The sequence below is a fragment of the Hetaerina americana genome, unplaced genomic scaffold, assembly GCF_022747635.1.
Source record: "Hetaerina americana unplaced genomic scaffold, ioHetAmer1.1.p SCAF_8, whole genome shotgun sequence".
In the NCBI taxonomy this organism is placed as follows: Eukaryota; Metazoa; Arthropoda; class Insecta; order Odonata; family Calopterygidae; genus Hetaerina; species Hetaerina americana.
The window spans coordinates 85,097,520-85,115,526 of NW_027287427.1; the positions used below are offsets into that span (position 1 = coordinate 85,097,520).

General features: G+C 38.6%; 1 protein-coding gene across 1 annotated transcript in view; it reads left to right on the forward strand.

The window, feature by feature from the left end:
• Window positions 1–18,007, forward strand: part of rdgC (retinal degeneration C) — a 512,344-nt gene that overhangs the window by 66,824 nt on the left and 427,513 nt on the right. The window contains exon 3 of the mRNA XM_071596539.1: window positions 13,600–13,727. Coding sequence (XP_071452640.1) covers window positions 13,600–13,727 — 128 coding nt within the window. The remainder of the gene's footprint in view (window positions 1–13,599; window positions 13,728–18,007) is intronic.

The following is an 18,007-nucleotide window of genomic DNA, read 5'->3' on the forward strand; positions in this document are numbered from 1 at the left end:
AGATAGATAGGTCCAATTTGGGCAAAATTGAGACCAAATGGTCCCTTCTTCCATTTAGCCATCATCAAATACATATTATAATATCCATAAAATTTGTATGTAAATGCTTACATAATACCTATACACGTGCATACACTAAAATAACAATAGACAGACAGACATATATTATGCACAGATATGCTTATTTAAAAAAAATGAGCCATAGCCATAATTGCAGTTAAAAGAATTGACTTTTTCACCCCAAATCCTTCATTGCTTAAGGTTTGACAATTTCAAATATTTGTCAAAAGATTTGAATAAGTTTTTTTTCCAAAAAATCTGAAAACTTCAAAATCTGTCACAGTTATTTTGGACATTTCTATACTCAACAGATATCTTCTAACACCAGGGCATAATGGTTTTGCATGTCTATTGAAAGACTTCGTCACGGCCGGGGATCGATGTCTGTGGGTTGTAACTATTAATAGCCTTTAGGATAATTTGTATATTCGCTGATTTTTTCACTTTGCACCGCGAGTTAACCAAGGATAATGAAGGGATAACCAATAGATAGCTCAGATAATGGCAGCTTAGATACCCGGGAGAGGTTCATAAAAATACAGCATGGGTTTTCATTCCAAGCGGTCGAAGAAAATTAACAATCATTTCATCAGGAAAAAGGAAGAAACTACGAGGGTCATCCGGAAAGTAGTACCCGTTCGTGAAATAAAGACACAAAAGTAAATATTAACAAACATAAAAAAATTTATTTGAAAGAGGATACTTTAAACTACTTCTCAACATAATCTCCAAGCAAATTAAGGCATTTGTCATAACGTGTGACAAGTTTCTGTATTCCTGCTGCATAGTCCTTCGCCGCCAGCTCATTGAGATACGCGAGGGACCCATCTTGCACAAATTTTTGCATAATGCAGATGGTGTTTAACAATTTCATGAACAATTGTTCGAGAAACATTGGGAAAATGCTCACAGATGTCATCAATTGTGACGCGCCGATCGTTCCTCACGAATTCGTCAACTGAGCTCACCAGTTGGTCTGTAATGACAGACGGTCTCTCCGAACGCTCATCGTCGTGTGTGTTCCCCCTCCCCATGTTGAAGTTGCGACACCACCGCCGAACAGACGACTCGTCCATTACATTGTCTCCATACACCTCCTTTAATTGGCGATGAATATCACATGGGCGAACGTTTCTTGCATTGAGGAATTTAATCACTGCCCTCACTTCACAACTGGCGGCGTTCTCAATTTTTTTAAACATTGTAAACAATCACAGAAACAACACAGGCAATGCTAGCGTCACGCAACTTGGCTCAGAGAAGGCAGACAAGCCACTGAAGCTATCTGACCTCGTCCAGCGGCTACTCGCGTCGTCAGCACTTCATGCGGCACGAACGGGTACTACTTTCCGGATGACCCTCGTAATTGGTAATATCATGGAGAACGATACGTTACCGAAAACCTTAATTGTAGAAAACGTGGAAGGTAGAAATTATAGAGGAAAAACTAGCATTGATAACGAGGAGCGGTTAAAGAATATTTCAACGCACGAATAATGAAGGGATGCCGAGACTGGATGGTGACAGGACGGACGGCATGGGAAACTTCTGCACACTAATTCTCGGACTAATGATAATGATGTCTCTTCATCGAGGTTTGAAATATGTTTGCCGCGTTTCTGTTGGCATTGTTTGTGATATCGGCTGGCTACCGTCCGCCGCAAAAAGGGAAGCCAGGGGTGGATTCCCAGCCGCGTGGGTGGGAGGGCTCGGCGACCCAATTCCCGCCGGTTTCGCCGTTCTCACATTTCGCTCCCTTCCACCCCAAGGGCCGCGCGAGGGGCACCCGGAAATGAGCGCAAACATTATCGCCCCCTTTGGCGCACGCGCAGAGGGGGAGGAAGGGAAGAGGGGCACTGAAGGGGGAGGAGGCTGAGGGAGATGAAGGGAGAAGGAATATGCATCGAGGTGGGCGCTTTCCCGTTTGGGTACTTCGGGTGATTTCCTACATATCACCGTTGAATTAGGACATAGAAAGGGAAACCATTTCACTTGGAAGATAATGGCTGCGGGCCATCCTCAGCGAAGACAATAAAAATTTATCACGAGTGAATTATTCTCCACAGTTGGCTAATTTTTACGACCCACGGGAATACGATAGTATTTAAAACCAAGTTCCGTTAAACCGTTAAAACCGTGGTCACGTGCAGGTTTCAGTATTTGTCAGTGATATCATATTACTTCAGCGGTATTATGAATTTTACAGTCCAATACTGTATCGCTTCACCAAAACTCCTCATCCTAAAATTTTAGTCTTTTTTAAACAATAACGTTACACTATGAAGGCGCTAGAGTTTGCGACCTGAATATCTTACGCTGTAACGAAACCTAGGTTGTAATAAAAAAAATTCCATGTGGAAAAGCAAAGTGTCTTCTGTCATCGCTCTAGAGTTTATGCACTTGAGGGAGTGTTCATTGAAGAACCTGTTCTGTTGAATGAGCAGATGGTAATCGGAAAGTAGTTAATTATTTGTTTTGAATGTGATTCTCATTCTAGGGTTAGAATTAGGTGTCTGGTTTCCAGTTTTAAAATGTCTCAGACGGTTCAGGTGCGATTAGGGGATGGACAGTGTTAGGAAGAGGAGTGAGACAGGGTTGTCCAATATCACCTGTGGAGGTGTGTGGAGGAAATAGTTCAAGAGGCATGGGAAGAACTGGCGATAGGAATGAAAGTCGGTGGGAAATCAGTTAGGTTTGCGGAAGTTCAAGCTTTAGTTTGTCAGTCGATCAGGTGGCTGCTAACTCTTCTGAGTTGATTGGAATGTCATTGCGATCGGTTTGGCATGAGAATTAATGTTAATAAAGCAGAGATTATTCGATTTTCAAGAAAGAGAAAGGCTTACTTCAACATTAAACTTGGAAGGCAAAAACTAGAGCAAGTGTATCAGTTTACATGGATACTCGGTAGTGTTTTGGACCAAAGTGGTCAAAGTAGTAGGGACATAAAGAGAAGATTTGCCCTAGGCAAAGAGGCTGTCGCGGGAAGGAGGGAATTTATGACAGGATCGTTGAGTAAGTATGTTGAGAAAAGGCTTGCCAAAGCTTGGTATGGAAAGTAGTTATGTACGTCACAAAAAAATGATCATCGAAGCAGGATGATAGGCGTAGATTGGAGGCTTTTGAAATGTGGGTGTGGAGAAGGTGAAATGGACCTAATAGAAAACAAACAAGGAAAGGCAAGGCATGGTGGGAGGGGTTAAAGAATTGTTGAGAGAAATCATAAAGAGACATAAAAATGGATTCAGAGCAATTTGATGAACAATGGGATATTGTGAGTCTATGATGGAGGGGAGAGCATTAGGCAAATGTGAAAGGAATAGAATTGAATAGACATGCCTGACGGATGTTAGTTAGTATGGAGGTAGTAAGTATGCGGAATTGAAGAGGGAAGCTTTATGTTATCAGATAAAACGTTTGGTTTTGTTATTAGAGTCATAGAAATATATATATTTGTATCGCTTGAATGCGTTTTACCAACCAAAATCTACCTTAACCGGTAGAATTCCAGTAATAATGAATGCTGTTTATTATTCTTCTGTTGTGAATTAGATTGTCCTCTTTGTTAACATCAGTGCAATTTTTTTATTCTCCATTTGATTCATAGCATTTTTGTTTTAATTGTTATTCCCATTTCTCTCTGTTATACTATGCATGTCTGGCGCATGTATCTTTGTTAAGTGTTACATTGATGTAGGTTACAAATTGATGTCCGTGCTAGTCGTTGTAAATTAATCTATCCCCGGGATTTTAGTTGGATTTCCTGATTAATAATTCTATTATGGTTCTTTCTTGTTACATATCTATAATATTTTCTAAAGTTATTTTTGTAAAAATTCTGCATTCATTTATCTTCCTATTATAAAGGTCTTCATCTCTTGGTTTCACATTTCAAGATCTTTCTATAATTTCTGTCTTCCAATCCGTATGCCACGTTTTCCGCTTTTTCGGAACGTTTTCGGACATTTTCCCATTCTTTATTTAACTGTCTCTTGGTAGGAGTTAGTTTAGTAGGAAACGAGAGCCCCTTTTAGAGCCGGATTCGTGGTTTATCTCCTTGCAGAATGAATAATTAAGGGATAATTTCTTTCTCTCTTATGTATCTTAGCATATTAGCTTACAATTAAACCATGATTATATTTTTGAAGCTAAAGGTTAATGGTCGTTATAGATCACCTTTTTCGACAAACTCTGTCAAATACGGTTGCGTTGTTATAAAAAAATTAAATAGTCTTTTATTTATGTTAGGTCACTTTGATTCTCTAATATTTATTTATATATATTTTTCTGAAGACATTTTTGTTATTTTAAATTTACTATGTACAGCGGAATCACCTGTTGTTCATCTATAGTTCTTCAATACTGTCTACTCGTGATCGGAATATCATGAAGTTTCCCCATATTGTGCCATAATATCACTCAATAATCTGATAATCATTTTTAGATTATGATATTATTAGATTTCTTATATCGTGGTAGAATAATTGACCGACATTCATTTTCCCTTACACTGGAAAAATGTTGTCTAATCTTTCATCTCCTCAGTACCTTTCAGTTTCATTTGGAGAAAATTCACATGACATCTTCCGCCGCTGTAATTGTCTAAATATTGACTCTGCCGACGAAACAGGGAAAGGGGGCGTGTCGCGCCTCGCTCCCTCTCGTTCACCCTCACACTCCAATTTATTCGCCACCGCTCGCGGTAAAAGAGGCAAGGTTGCTAAAATACGGAGAGGAGATTAACTCGAGTGGTCACCGTTTCAACATTGCATCATGAGCAAAATTGTTACAAGGGAATGGGCCGTCTAATAACAGCCCGAATCATTAGTCAAGTTTGCTCACGTAAAAACTGTAGCCTCCCTGTAGGTGCTGATATTCCTAAAAATGTAAAAATGATATGTACGTACATAGGTGGATGAGATAGAGTGAAGTTTTGGTTTAGCATCGCCTGTATTATTGGTCGACTCTGTTTGGCGAGTGCGTGCGCCAGTTGAACTTAATTCTACTGGTTTGACTCTCCTATTTGGCATGGACGTTCAGTAGCGATGAAGCCGCGGCGGAAAAGGCTTATAGAAAAAAGTAACCAGAATATATGGATTCAGGACTCGTAATTAGGTTATGCTGCTTCATTAATTATTTATCAGCGTTGATGGAGAAACAAGAGGATTAAAACATGAATGGTCAACGTTGGAACTTAATTAAATCTCCCATTTAGGCGTGTTTTATCACGTTTTATTTTCTCTTCGTCCGGGATGTCATGTCGTGAGTGTGCTGGCATCATGGCCGGGAGTGCTCGCGATTGGACCTCCCTCCGCGTCGGCGGGAAAGTCCGGTGAGCTCGCCGTCAGCCAAGTTGCGAGAGTGTGCGTTGCTATACTCACGCTCTCTTCTGAAAGCAAGTTGAAACGTTTGACGCCGACATCTGGAGCATTGATCAACGAATCCCATTCAAGTCGTTACTCTTTGTAGAGCAACCCGGAAATTATGGGCCGCTTGGTCTCGAGCGACTGAGTTTCCGAACAGAGTCCTAAAGGAACGTCGGAGCCGACCGACAACACTGAGGGTTCCGATTAGCTCAACAAGGAAATACGAGAGGTGAGCTTCTCGCGTTGCCTTATTGGAAAAGGAAAGATATTTACAAAAAAAGATTACAACTTTTTCAACTTGAATATTCATTATAAGATAAAAACATTTCTGCCCTATAATTACACATGCAAGTGAATCCGTTGAGGAAGGCAGTCGGACCACCGCAATATTCAAATCCCAAAACTGTGATTATTTCTTTGATGTTTTACGGCTAATAAATAGGTGACGACACCGGATGACGATATCAGGAATAGCCGTAAACAAGCAGTGAAGTTATGAGTCACTGAGTTATGCCCATAACTTGCCGGGTCCAGGAGGGAGGAGTATCCTATCGTCGATGTGAAGTGTATTAATGAGAAATGGCCTTGCTTTCTGCGGTGGTTCGGACTGAAGTTGACCGTTTTTCATGGTCATTAATATGCGGCGATAATTACTTATACCTTGAGGGCCGATGATGGTGATACATGGTGGAATCAATTCCGTTTTTTTCCTTCGTTCCATTATATCCACGGTGTTTTCTGCTGTTTTGAAGCAGAAATGCTACCAGAAGTTGCACAGACTGTTGCGAAAGAAGGATAGACGATGAACACATTTTAGGATTAATATTTCGCATAAATAGTCTTCTTATCAATAGCGAAATGTAATGGAATTTGAAATTATTTCCTCAAGGTTATTATATTTGAATGATAAATTAGGAATATATGCTTTTGAATAATTATGAAAAATGGCACCCATTGGTATTTAGTTTTCCCAGACGTGGTAATGCCTTATGGTTAAGACGTAGAATGAATTGTTAAGAGAGCGTTAGTAAGAGTATATATTGCCGCGTGAACTCTGTGCTTTTTACAGTATTTTGCCCAGTTAAACAATGATGAAAACCGCTTTTTTATTGCTGTGAATAATAAATGATTTGAATAAGCATATAAAAGCAGATTTAAATTCATGGATTTAGACAAGACAAAATTTTTTGAGAAAATAGACCTTATAAAGAAAGACAAAAGATTTCCAACAAATATCTTTGCACGTATGGAACATGAAGGTAAACCAACGCACATCTAGAAAATTACGAAATCATGGACAGAGAGTCGACATTCCTCGTCCCAAGTAGGAAGAAATATCACAGTGACTTTGGATGAGATATCATTTTCATCAAGAAATATCATTTTATCTAAAAAAATAATGAAGATGAAGGAAATCGACTTTCACCACCAAGAAAGGTTTGTGTGATTTATTGCATCGAACTGTAGCCATTGATTATTCATATCGCTAAGCATCATATTTTCAACTATAATATTTTTATTTGATGCATACTTCATAAAATGCTGCATTAACGGATCAATATTCACGAACTCACTTATTTCACTTGAAGCAATGACTGGTTTTAAAAATTGAAAATGCGGAGGAATAATTTTGCATGTTTGTCATTAATACCTTCTGTTCGTTGCGGTTGAAATTACGTGCAGAGAGACGAAAACTCCGGTTTTCCTCTCCCTGCCGAGTGACGAGTGTTTTCTGCTTCCCTATTTTATTGAGCCTAGATCACCGTAAAACTGGAAGAATATGGGTAAAACAGCGTTTGACGGAACGACTATTTGGAGAATACCACAAATAGTCAGCTGTTCTGAGTTTTTGTGCTGCCTAATGGCTTGGAGACATTTGTGTTTTACGCAGTCTTGTAAAAACATAATTACCATTCCATTAAATCGTGGCTCTGCTCTGGTCGACGGAAATGTCTGTGCCCTTCGTTTGCATTTCATTCAGTCGCTCTGTGATTGCGGCACCATGTCCTTGCTGTGTGCGGCGACAAACTCACATTTGCTCCCACGGTTATTTGCTGGATGGCTGCATCCTTTCGTGCCAGCTGATGACTGCTTTTCACGCAGGGAAATTCCAAATTTCAACACTGCACGGCCTTTAGAGGCCTTTTAATTCATGCTATGGGCTAACCGAAATGTCGAGACTTAGTACCATTCAATAAAGCACCTCTTCCCGAGGGGGGTAAGTATCTTACGTGAATTGGTTTCTTTAGTTGAAGGATGTGGCTCTGCCAGAAAGAAGGGAGTCGCTAGAGAATTGGAAACTTAAAAAGTGTAAACTGAGATCAATAGGGTAAACACTCCCCTATTTAATCACACTCTATGGGCGTTTAATACTGATTTTGGTCAAGATTATTTAGAGCTTATATGTATCTTTTCTCAGGGTACCAGTCGTGGTTAATAGCTAGTTTTTTAATGAACAGTTGCCACGTATTTTCAAGGTGGCTGTTCATATATTTTTGTAATTAAATTTGGAATGAGGCGGTTTATTTTCAATGATAATAAATATCGTAACGTAAACCTACTTTTTCGAAACAATGAAAGCACGCGATCTCAGGCGAAGTTGATGCCTATCGGAAAAGATAATCACGGAATCTGATAAGAATATGGGTTACATGAATAAAATATGGATTGGAAATTTTAATGTCTTGTTTAGATTTTACTTATATCTACCATATATTTCGCTGGAGACTGTAGAAAATATCATAAAACATTATGCAGGATACTGGACAAGAATTTTATATAAATTTATTAAAAAGGCGTTACAGTTAACTGAGAGGTAAAAAAGGAGAATTATTATTATATCTTATCAAATATATCATATCATGACATATCGAAATCTATATATTTATAATAAACATCATGAAGTGTTCTATAGTAGAACATTTGGTAGTTATTGTATCGCATTCCCTGCCTTTTACAGACTCTTTGGGGGGTAGAGTGTTTTGTGGTACATTTTCATGGGGTAGTGATGTTTCAATTTCTTGCTTGTTGTGTCCTGGCTTCCGTGTTGTAGGATGGCTTTCGTGCTGCATCATGGGGTGCAGTTTTTTAGTTGTTTTGCGGTATATGTGTTTGCATGAGTATTGGATGAAGGGATTTTTGCATGAGTGTGTGCGCTGCTGTGGGTGTAATTTTCCGTGTTGTTTTTTTGCATGTGGTATTTTTCTTTTTTACGGTTGGTGACCTAACACCCCCCGCCACACGCCCTTGCGGCGGCTTGCGGGGTATTATGTAGATGTAGATGTAGATGTATGATATTCGTGGTAATATGGTATGACCTGTTAAAGAAGGAATGTGGTTCCGTGGCGTTTGCTGGCCAATATTCTCGTGAGAAAGAAATAATCAGGTAGGGCTAAATTATTTCGAAATTAAATCTATATTCATCGGTGATACAAATTGAAATATTTAAAACTCAATCCATTTTAAGTACAATATTCGAGACGAATATTTATGTCTCAAATTCGTAATTGCTGAGAGAAATGCCGATAGATTCAAATTAGTGCATCATATTTTTTCTGCTTTTCAGACCTGCATTTCCTCTTTCCTTGAACTGAAGCATTGGTGTCATTGGAGAATATAACGGTGCTGTTCTCATATTATACGCAGACCTTGTGGTCTATCCTTGGGAATATGTTTCAAATAAGCCTTCTCGCATAAGTGCATTTGAAGAGAAAACATTTATACACATTGAAGATCAAACTTGGTGAAAGTTTTACCCCCACTAACTCTTTCTGCATTAAGACTCAAAATAATGGAGCACTCGTTTGTGCCTCCAGAAACATTGGTCGCCTATTCTGAAATGGGTGACTAGACTGGCAATTTGATTTGAATTGAATGTCTTATCGACTATCGTGCTATTTGTGGAGTTTTTCTCGTATACTTTTGACCAAAAATGTTTTCTGGCCATAGAACAACCTCTAAGATTGGCCCTTTTCTTTTTGAAGACGTCTCAGGTGTACTAACATATTACCTCGTAGGAGTACACCACGACATAAAGTCAAAGAAATTGTAGGAAGAGAGTATGAAAATTAATTTACCTGTTTACCTGAGCTTTGGGGAAATATTTTCCTCTCAGAATATCATCTATATTCATAATGTATTTGCTGCTCCAATGTTTGGTAACTTGTTTCAGCTTATAACCTTTATATGATACTAATTATTAATTTTTTTAATTAAAATTAATATATTCCTGTGATCCTGCTGATACATAAGACTTGTCGAAATATGCTCATTTTCTATTGTCGATATATGGAAATTGGAAAATTAAATGAAAGACCGCAACAAAAAATTATTGATGGAAGAAAAATGAAAAGAAATGAAGATTGGGTTTCAAGAAGGAAACCTATAGACCGAAGGAAATCTGTAAAAAGAAAACGATGGATCTCTGACGAAGTATGGCTCTTATTAGAAGAGAGAGGAAAGTACAAGAACCAAAAGACTGAGGAAGGAGAGATATGCCGCAGATGTTTGAGTAAGACGAAAATAGGGTAGGGCCAGAAAATAATAGTAGAAGACCCTATCGAGAGAAGGGCATGATGAATTTTTTTCTGAGAAACTTTGAAGAAAATGCACGCAACTGTGGGACTCTATTTAAACATTTCATTGTTATTGAAAATAAAAAAAATAGGAGAAAAGAAGGAAAGCGTATTTGGAGAAACCTAAGCACGGAGAGAAATGCATGCAAGTTCAATTGAATACATTACATAATACCCCGCAATCCGCCGCTGGGATTCGGGGGTGTTAGGTGATTGTAAAAGGGAACAAAACCACCACCATGCAAAATCACCACATACATGCAAACCTATACTCACAGTGGTGTATATATTCATCCAAAGATCCTTTCATTCAAATAGATTTCATTGAATAGAGTCGACTTTGACGAGACCAAGGAAATATATCGTAAGATCTGCCTTTTACTTTGCATTACAGGGCTTAAACGATGCACCAGAAATTGACAAATACACCTTCAAAAATGGTTAATGGTTCCTAAAATAAGAATTTCACGCAGTATGCGGAACATAACCTGTGATATGTATATGTGAGGGGAAATGACGATTGACTTAAGGAATAATGTAATCGCTCCTATGCGGAAAAAATATTGCGGACAAATGCGAAACATTCAGTCGAACGACCCATATATCGAAGATGATGGAAAGAATAATGGAGAAAAAGGCTTGAGAGGAATTAAATAATAAAATGAGGACCAGTTTGATGTTGGATGAAATATAGGAAATGAAAGGTATTCTCGTTGCAGGCTCATTGTAGAGAGAGGGGAATAAAGATGAAAAGACAAATGTTTCATTTTTGTTGTTCTGAGGAAAGTTTTCGTCACTGTGGACTGGAATACATGCCATGTGCCCTAAAAGCAAGTGGAATGAACTTCAACGATATGAGATTTATGCAAACCCTATAAACAGAGGATAGCTAGTGGGGATTAACATGGTGGAAGCAGGCAAGCTAAAATAATGAAAAAATTTGCAAAAGGCAGAGTTCCTGATTGTCACCATTGATATTTAATGTAGGTATTGAGGAGAAATTGAACATTATCGAGGAAAACATAAAGATTGTCGCATGAACACGCGGTGAAAGACTAAGCAGATATGATTTTAAGACTGTATAGCTATATTTTCTGTGGAGGAAAAGAACCGACAAGTAGGCGAGTCAGTATGGAGAAGGAAATCACAATTACAACCTAAAGATGAACGACATTCAATGGTAATGCTTACAGCCTGGGAAGGGAAGGTAATATCCATACCGGACTCGGGAAAGATACGCTACTTCAATTGGACGAGTTTTTCTATCTGGAGAGGAGAATCGCTAGTGATCGAAGAATGAAGAGTGATATAATAAGCGGAATAGGCCTTGCCTTATCATCAGAAGAAACAGCTTTTCAAGACAAGTACAGACTTAAGGAAGAGCTAAAAGTTATGAATGGGATCTAGTTGTCTACGGATGTGGGTCTTGAACGATAGTAGTCACAGGGAAAATAAGATAGGAGGCTATGGGAATGTGACATTTCGGGAGAATGAAGAAACTATATACATTGACAGAATAAGTGATGAAGAAGTACTTGGAAAAGTTTGGGTGAAAAGGCATTTAAAGTACTTCATTGGATAATGAGAAATTTAAAAGGAAGTAGCGTAGCCACAAAAAAAGCTTTTACGATTTTGGCTCTATTTATCCTGAAATACTCGTTCATAGTATGAAGTGGGTCGGTTTAAAATGATATGAAAAAGTGCAATGAAAAGGCAGTGATACGAACTCGGAAGGTAAAAACGCTCAGATTTCGTGACGGATAGTTGGATACTCTGAAATGGGAGAGTTTGGAAAATAGAGGGAAAATGAGTAGGTCAGTTGCGATGCATAGAATATTTAAAAATGACGACGGGGGGGGGGGGAATTTAAGGAAGTAATTAGAAAAACTAATTTAAGGGGAAAGACGACCACATTCTTAAAATAAAAATAAGAACACAAAGCAAATAGATAAGAATCTTAATTTTTAAACACGTAGAAGTATTGTTGATTGGAACGAACTACCCGGAGAGTTGTTGGAGTCATTTCCATTAAAAGTTAGGAGGTTAAAGAATTGGTGTAAGGTAGCGACTGGACTATTGATTGGGTGATAAACTTCACAATGGCTGTGTGCGATAATGGTTTGTAAGTGGCGTTGACGGCGTGAGAAGCTGGGCTGTGGAAGTGAGACCCGTTTGGTGGTGCGTGATTTTGGAGGGTGCTTTCAAGGAGCGAAGGTTAAATCAGAGATATAATCTGTTGCTTGAATTGGAAGGATGTCTCTTTAGCGATGGCGTTGAATACGTATTATTAGATAATTTCAATGAAATTTGATGAATAAAGTTTGGAAAGTTTAGAATTAATATGCCATTTTTTCCACAAAGTATAAGGGATCAGAATAACAGTGTCCGACCGCGCTAGTTGGGAAGAGTATTTTGGGCCAGAAGTAGTCAGGCCTGTATTCGCCCCCTGCCTCACTCCCTAGCCGTGGCTTGCAGGATAATATGCAAATCATCGTCATCTTCTGAGGGCGGAGCCTTGTCGTTACAGTCATTGGCCTCTCTCCATTTCCCATATATTCAATTATTTGTAAGTTGTTACTCTCATAGTATTTTTTAAATCATCTATGCGTTTCTTTCTTGGCCTTCCCCTTTCTTTTTTCCCCTTCAATATTAGAAATGGAAAAATAGTAAATTTGTGATTCCACAAAATTTTTTCTGTGGAATCACCAAGTTTCACTATTTTTTCATTTACAATATGAATCGATTCCATAAAGTTACGCCGGAAGCCATCAACCCTCCATTGTTTATTTCAGGAAGTTGTTATGTCTGAGAACATGCCCAACAAATTTAATTTTCCTTTTCTCCTTTTTTTTATTAAATTCCTTTCCTCTCTTATTTCTCTCAGTACTCCTATGTTGATTTTCTTGTCCGTCCATCTTGTTCTACTTATCCTTCTCCAAATACACACTCTAATTGCTTCCTACCGAGTCTCTTCTCTCTTTCCCAATGTCCATGTTTCGCAGACGTGCAAATGTGAAATTTAATCTTAGTATGTAGCAAATTAGTTTTGATTTATTTACGTACTGGATCTGTTGTCAATGCTATGGGATATTTTTGTAAAAGAGATAGGTGTTTAGATATTTTCTGAATGTGTATCATTTGACTGGTTTGATTATTTTTGTAACAGAGATTTGATTTGATATGTTTATTTTATTCTTAAAATTTTGATTGCAATACTAGTGATTAGTGTGCCTCCTGAATCTCTCTCTCTATCTGTATATTTTGATAATAATAATACTACTTTCTGGAAGCTGTATGAAAATTCGATTGCAATCTGGCCATAACTAAAGAAATAAAAGTTTGAAAAAAGGATGACAAGTCTCTTTTAATGCGTACACCATCAGAGGATGGGTATCCATTCATGTGTCTGACTTTTTTCTTTTTACCGACTTAGTTTCCGCCTCGGCGTAACGTATTGTTTTCTATTTACTTAATTATCAATGTACATTTACTGAATATTTAAGTCAATAGAATGTGTAAATCCAATATCATAGCACTCGCGAGGACCGCAATACGTATGCCTTCGCTTACCAGTAATAACTTTCCGGTATTTCTCTCGGTAGCCATGAAGGCGGCCATCTTGATCCAGCAGTGGTATCGTCGATATCTGGCGAGGATGGAGGTCCGGCGTCGCTGCACCTGGAACATATTCCAGAGCATCGAGTACGCGGGGGAACAGGACCAGATGAAGGTACGTGACACGCCCACTTACGTTCCTTACAACGCTGTACAATTTAACCAACTTGGAGTGCGATCTTTGTTCACATTTAGCGATTGTAAGCGTTGCCATTCTAAAAAAGTTCGCAGTCTTAAATATTTGGAAAAAGAGCAATTCCCACCCGAACGCCTACTGGATTGGCAACACCGAAATGGAATGTGTAGACTCAATCAAATACCTAGACGTTGCCCTCACTCACGATCTATCCTGGATGAACCATATACGGGGAATATGTGGACAAGGTAACAAAAAATTAGGATTTACAAGAAGAGTACCTGATAAATGTGACGGAAAAGTCAAAGAGAAATGTTATTTGTCGTTGATTAGGCCTCATTTGGAATATGCTGCTAGTGTATTGCATCCTCACGAAGTAGGATTAATTACCGGATTGGATCGCGTGCAGCATAGTGGATATACTAGCTGTGTTACACGTTGCTGTAATAAACTTAGTTGTATATCCAAAATATTAGAGTAACTAGATTGGGAATCAGTCTCGGAGCTAAGGCTAAATTACAGATTGAAGCTCTTGCATAAATTGGAAGGGCGTCTCTTTTTAGCGGTGATGTTGAAAATGTATTATTAATCCCATCGTGATACGGTAGGAGAGATCATGCTAATAAAATTAGTGAGATTAAGTATAGAACAGATAGATTAAGATGTCATTTTTTCCACAAACGATAGAGGATCATAATACCATTATTCTACCGCTGTAGGGCATGTTCGGGTAAAATTAGTCTGGGGTGTATTCCCGCCCTGCCAAACACCCTGGCGGTGGCTTGCAAGGTATACGAGTATATAAATAAAATAACTTGAACCCGATTTGTGAAAATTCGTATGTCATTGAAGCTGATATCAATGCCACATATTTAATTTAGCCTCCAATTCTAAACATTGCTCCGTTGAATGCATGGTAATTCAGGTAGCAAGTGTAAGAATTAACTGGTGAATAACATAATCTATTGTTGCATAATACCCATTCTAGATACAATGTAGTTCTAGCCCTGGTTATTATATTACTCAATTAGTGGCACTTCTTTAAGATTAAATGTTTCTCTGAAATTTATTTAGGTCTGCATGTTTTTTTATGAAGTCCCTGACATTCTCTCTGCGATTTTTTTTCTGTTTATTTTAGTATATTAATTTTTGTAGATATTTTAATTTTAATAATAATAAAAGTACTGAAATGGTGCACACTAATAGTACCTAAACCTTCACTATTCAATCTTAGAGAATATACCAGACACTCCTCCATCCTAATGGCCTGCAATCGTTGCTATTGGGAAAACATTTAATGTTCTCCTTTTCATAAGCGCTGTGCGTTTTCATTTTTCCCTTTTCATGGCTCTGTTACCTTCCGTCTTATTTACTCGCGTGGAGTTTTTGTGGGAAATAAATATCATGAAGCATCCATCATTGAATTTTCCTGGGATCGTACGAAGCAATAAATGCTTGGAACTCGGGAGTCCGAACTCGAAATACGACAGTGCATGTGAACCCATCGAGGCAATCGAAGCGGCCATATTAGTATGCTCGATGATCCCCGGACTGGATTTCGTTTCCGCTCAGAGAAATGTCTGCGGGCGAGCGATTTTAATTCCACTCCATTCGGGAAAGATCCGAGCATAACTTTGGGAATGGGGGGTTCGGAAAAGAACCCCGTTAGGTTGATAGCGGAGGAAGGAAAGAGGTTTTATGGGGCAAGATACGAAATTTCCGTTCCCATAAAAACTTATGGGTTTAAGTTTTGAAAACCTATATACGGAGAGAAACGGAGAGTTCGTATCCGGATGAGTAAATTTAATTTTGACGATTCCACTCACATATTTCATTTCATCTTCGATCTCATACACCGTCCAAGCTGCCGGTGAATTAATTAAATATTGATCGTGTACTTTTGATGCGGAGTTATAGCACTGTTTTCTTGTTTCACTTACGCTGCAAATCTTGCAGACGTCCATAAAAATAAAATTAAAAATTAATAAGAATTACAAATGCAACATAGAATTATAAAGGCTGTATTCATAAATTGGATACAGAGAGTGATAACTTAAAGCAACTTTCCATTTTTGGCGATAAATACGAGGTACTGAAAGTCGGTATGAATTTCCATTGCTTGCATACCTTTTTTACGAACTATACGTATGACACGTGGTGGTGTAAAAAAATCTTATTGCATTAGAATGATCTTTAATCGAAAATTGAAATTAAAAATAGTTCTTGAAATTCGTAAGTTTAAATAATGTGAATTTTTTAGCTCAGATAAAATCACTTTGGGGCATGAATTTTTAAAAGCATAATTTCCCTTTTGTCCAAATATCAGTCGGGCAAATTGTATTGTAGGATACAGAGTACATATATTGCGTAAATTGGAAGGATTTCTCTTTAGCAATGATTATGAAAATGCATCCCTATCGTACTACGCTTGGCGAGATAATTCTAATAAAATTAGAGAGATTAAGTAAAGAACATCTATATCTACATCAATACCCTGCGAGCCACGAAAAAGGTGTGTGGCAGGGGGGGGGGTGAAGAAGATATAGATTTAAGATGTCATTTTTTCCACGAACGATAAGGGAGCAGTATAACACTGTCCGACCGCGGAAGGGGTGAAAATATTCGGTTAAAAATTAGTTTGGTGTGTATTCACCCCCTGCCACTCACCCTAGTGGTGGCTTGCAGGGTAAAAAAAATATATTATGAAAAAAATATGAATATGTAAAATAAAAGTTATAGTCCCACCCTTGCCAGTTTAATTTGCCAGCATAGGTTTATGCAACGAAACCTATCTGCCATCATTAGTGAAAAAATAATGCTTGATATTACATGCACAGTGAACTGGAATCCGCGAGGATTGAGGATTAGTGAGGCCCGAAGGAAGTCCCTTCCCGCTGACGTCACGGGGAATTCGACTCCCTTTTGCTGAACCTTAAAAATTTGCGAGGAGCGAACGTCTAGCTCAGCACTCGGCGGTCCGGGGATTGAAATAATCGGGAAACTAGGAAATTTCCGGAGTGAATGCAGTGGGATCGCTTCCAAAGCTAAATGAGTTTGGATGAAACGAGATTGAGTAGTGAATGCGCTGCAAGGCCTAGGAAGCTTAATGGTGATTTGAGGAGGAGTTAATTAATGACTCCCTCAAGCATCAAAGTGAATCAGCCGTTGAGGGGAAGAATGTTAGAAATGGACGAATCGATTAATGCTTTAATTGACGATAGAGCTGCCTGGAACTCAACTCTTAAATTCCCACGGAGTATTTCTCCGAGGGATATTCTTCGAGGTTTGCGAGGAGTAAGAGAGAGAATGCATCCAAACCGTTCGTGGCTGCGGATCGTCCATCCTCGATTGTTCATGAAACCATTCAACGGCACAGAGAAGACTTGTGACGTGCCGGATCCATATGCCGTATATGACAACGGTTACCATGGCCATGCCGGCTCTTAAAATTGCCTATCAGAGCATCTTGCCAGATTTTAGATCGCGTGCAGCGCAGAGGAGATACGAGATTTATAATACGTTGTTACGACAAACTGAGCAGCGTATCAAAATTAATAAAGGAGCTAGTCTCAGAATCACTCACGGAACGAAGGTTAAAAATCAATTCAAATCTCTTGGAATAATTGGAAGGATGTTTCGTTAGCAATGATGCTAAACATATATTATTTAGCCCCATCGTACTACGATAGAAGAGGTAATGTAAGTAGAGCTAGAGAGATTAAGTGCAGAGCAGATGGATTTATGGTGTCGTTTTTCCCGCGAACTATTCCCAATATAAGGGATCAGAATGACGTTGTCCGACCGTGCTAGGGGAAATGTGTTCTCGGTTAAAAGTAGTCTGATGAGTAATCACCCCGTGCCACACACCCTAGCGGTGGCTTGCCGGGTGCTATCTATTAATAATAGTAATATATAAGCTCAACAGCTAAGACGATCGAAATGGAGCATTTTTATCCATGATCGCGTAAATTTATTGAATTGTCCTTGTTCCTGTCAGCCGTATAAAACTGAAAAAAAACTTTGATTTCACCCTTAGACTGGGTCGCGAATATCTCGCGATTTTATTTTGGCTAAATTGACACTTTTTGTAAAAATTGCGTCGTTTCGGATTGATCAAACATAAAAAAATATTGGTATGCATTTGATTTTTTCGCCCACGATAAAAGAAAGACTGCAATTTGGAATCACTGTCTACGGGAAATTAATACCGCCATTACCAACAACGGTAGTAGTTTAAAAATCCCGACCCTAATCATTAA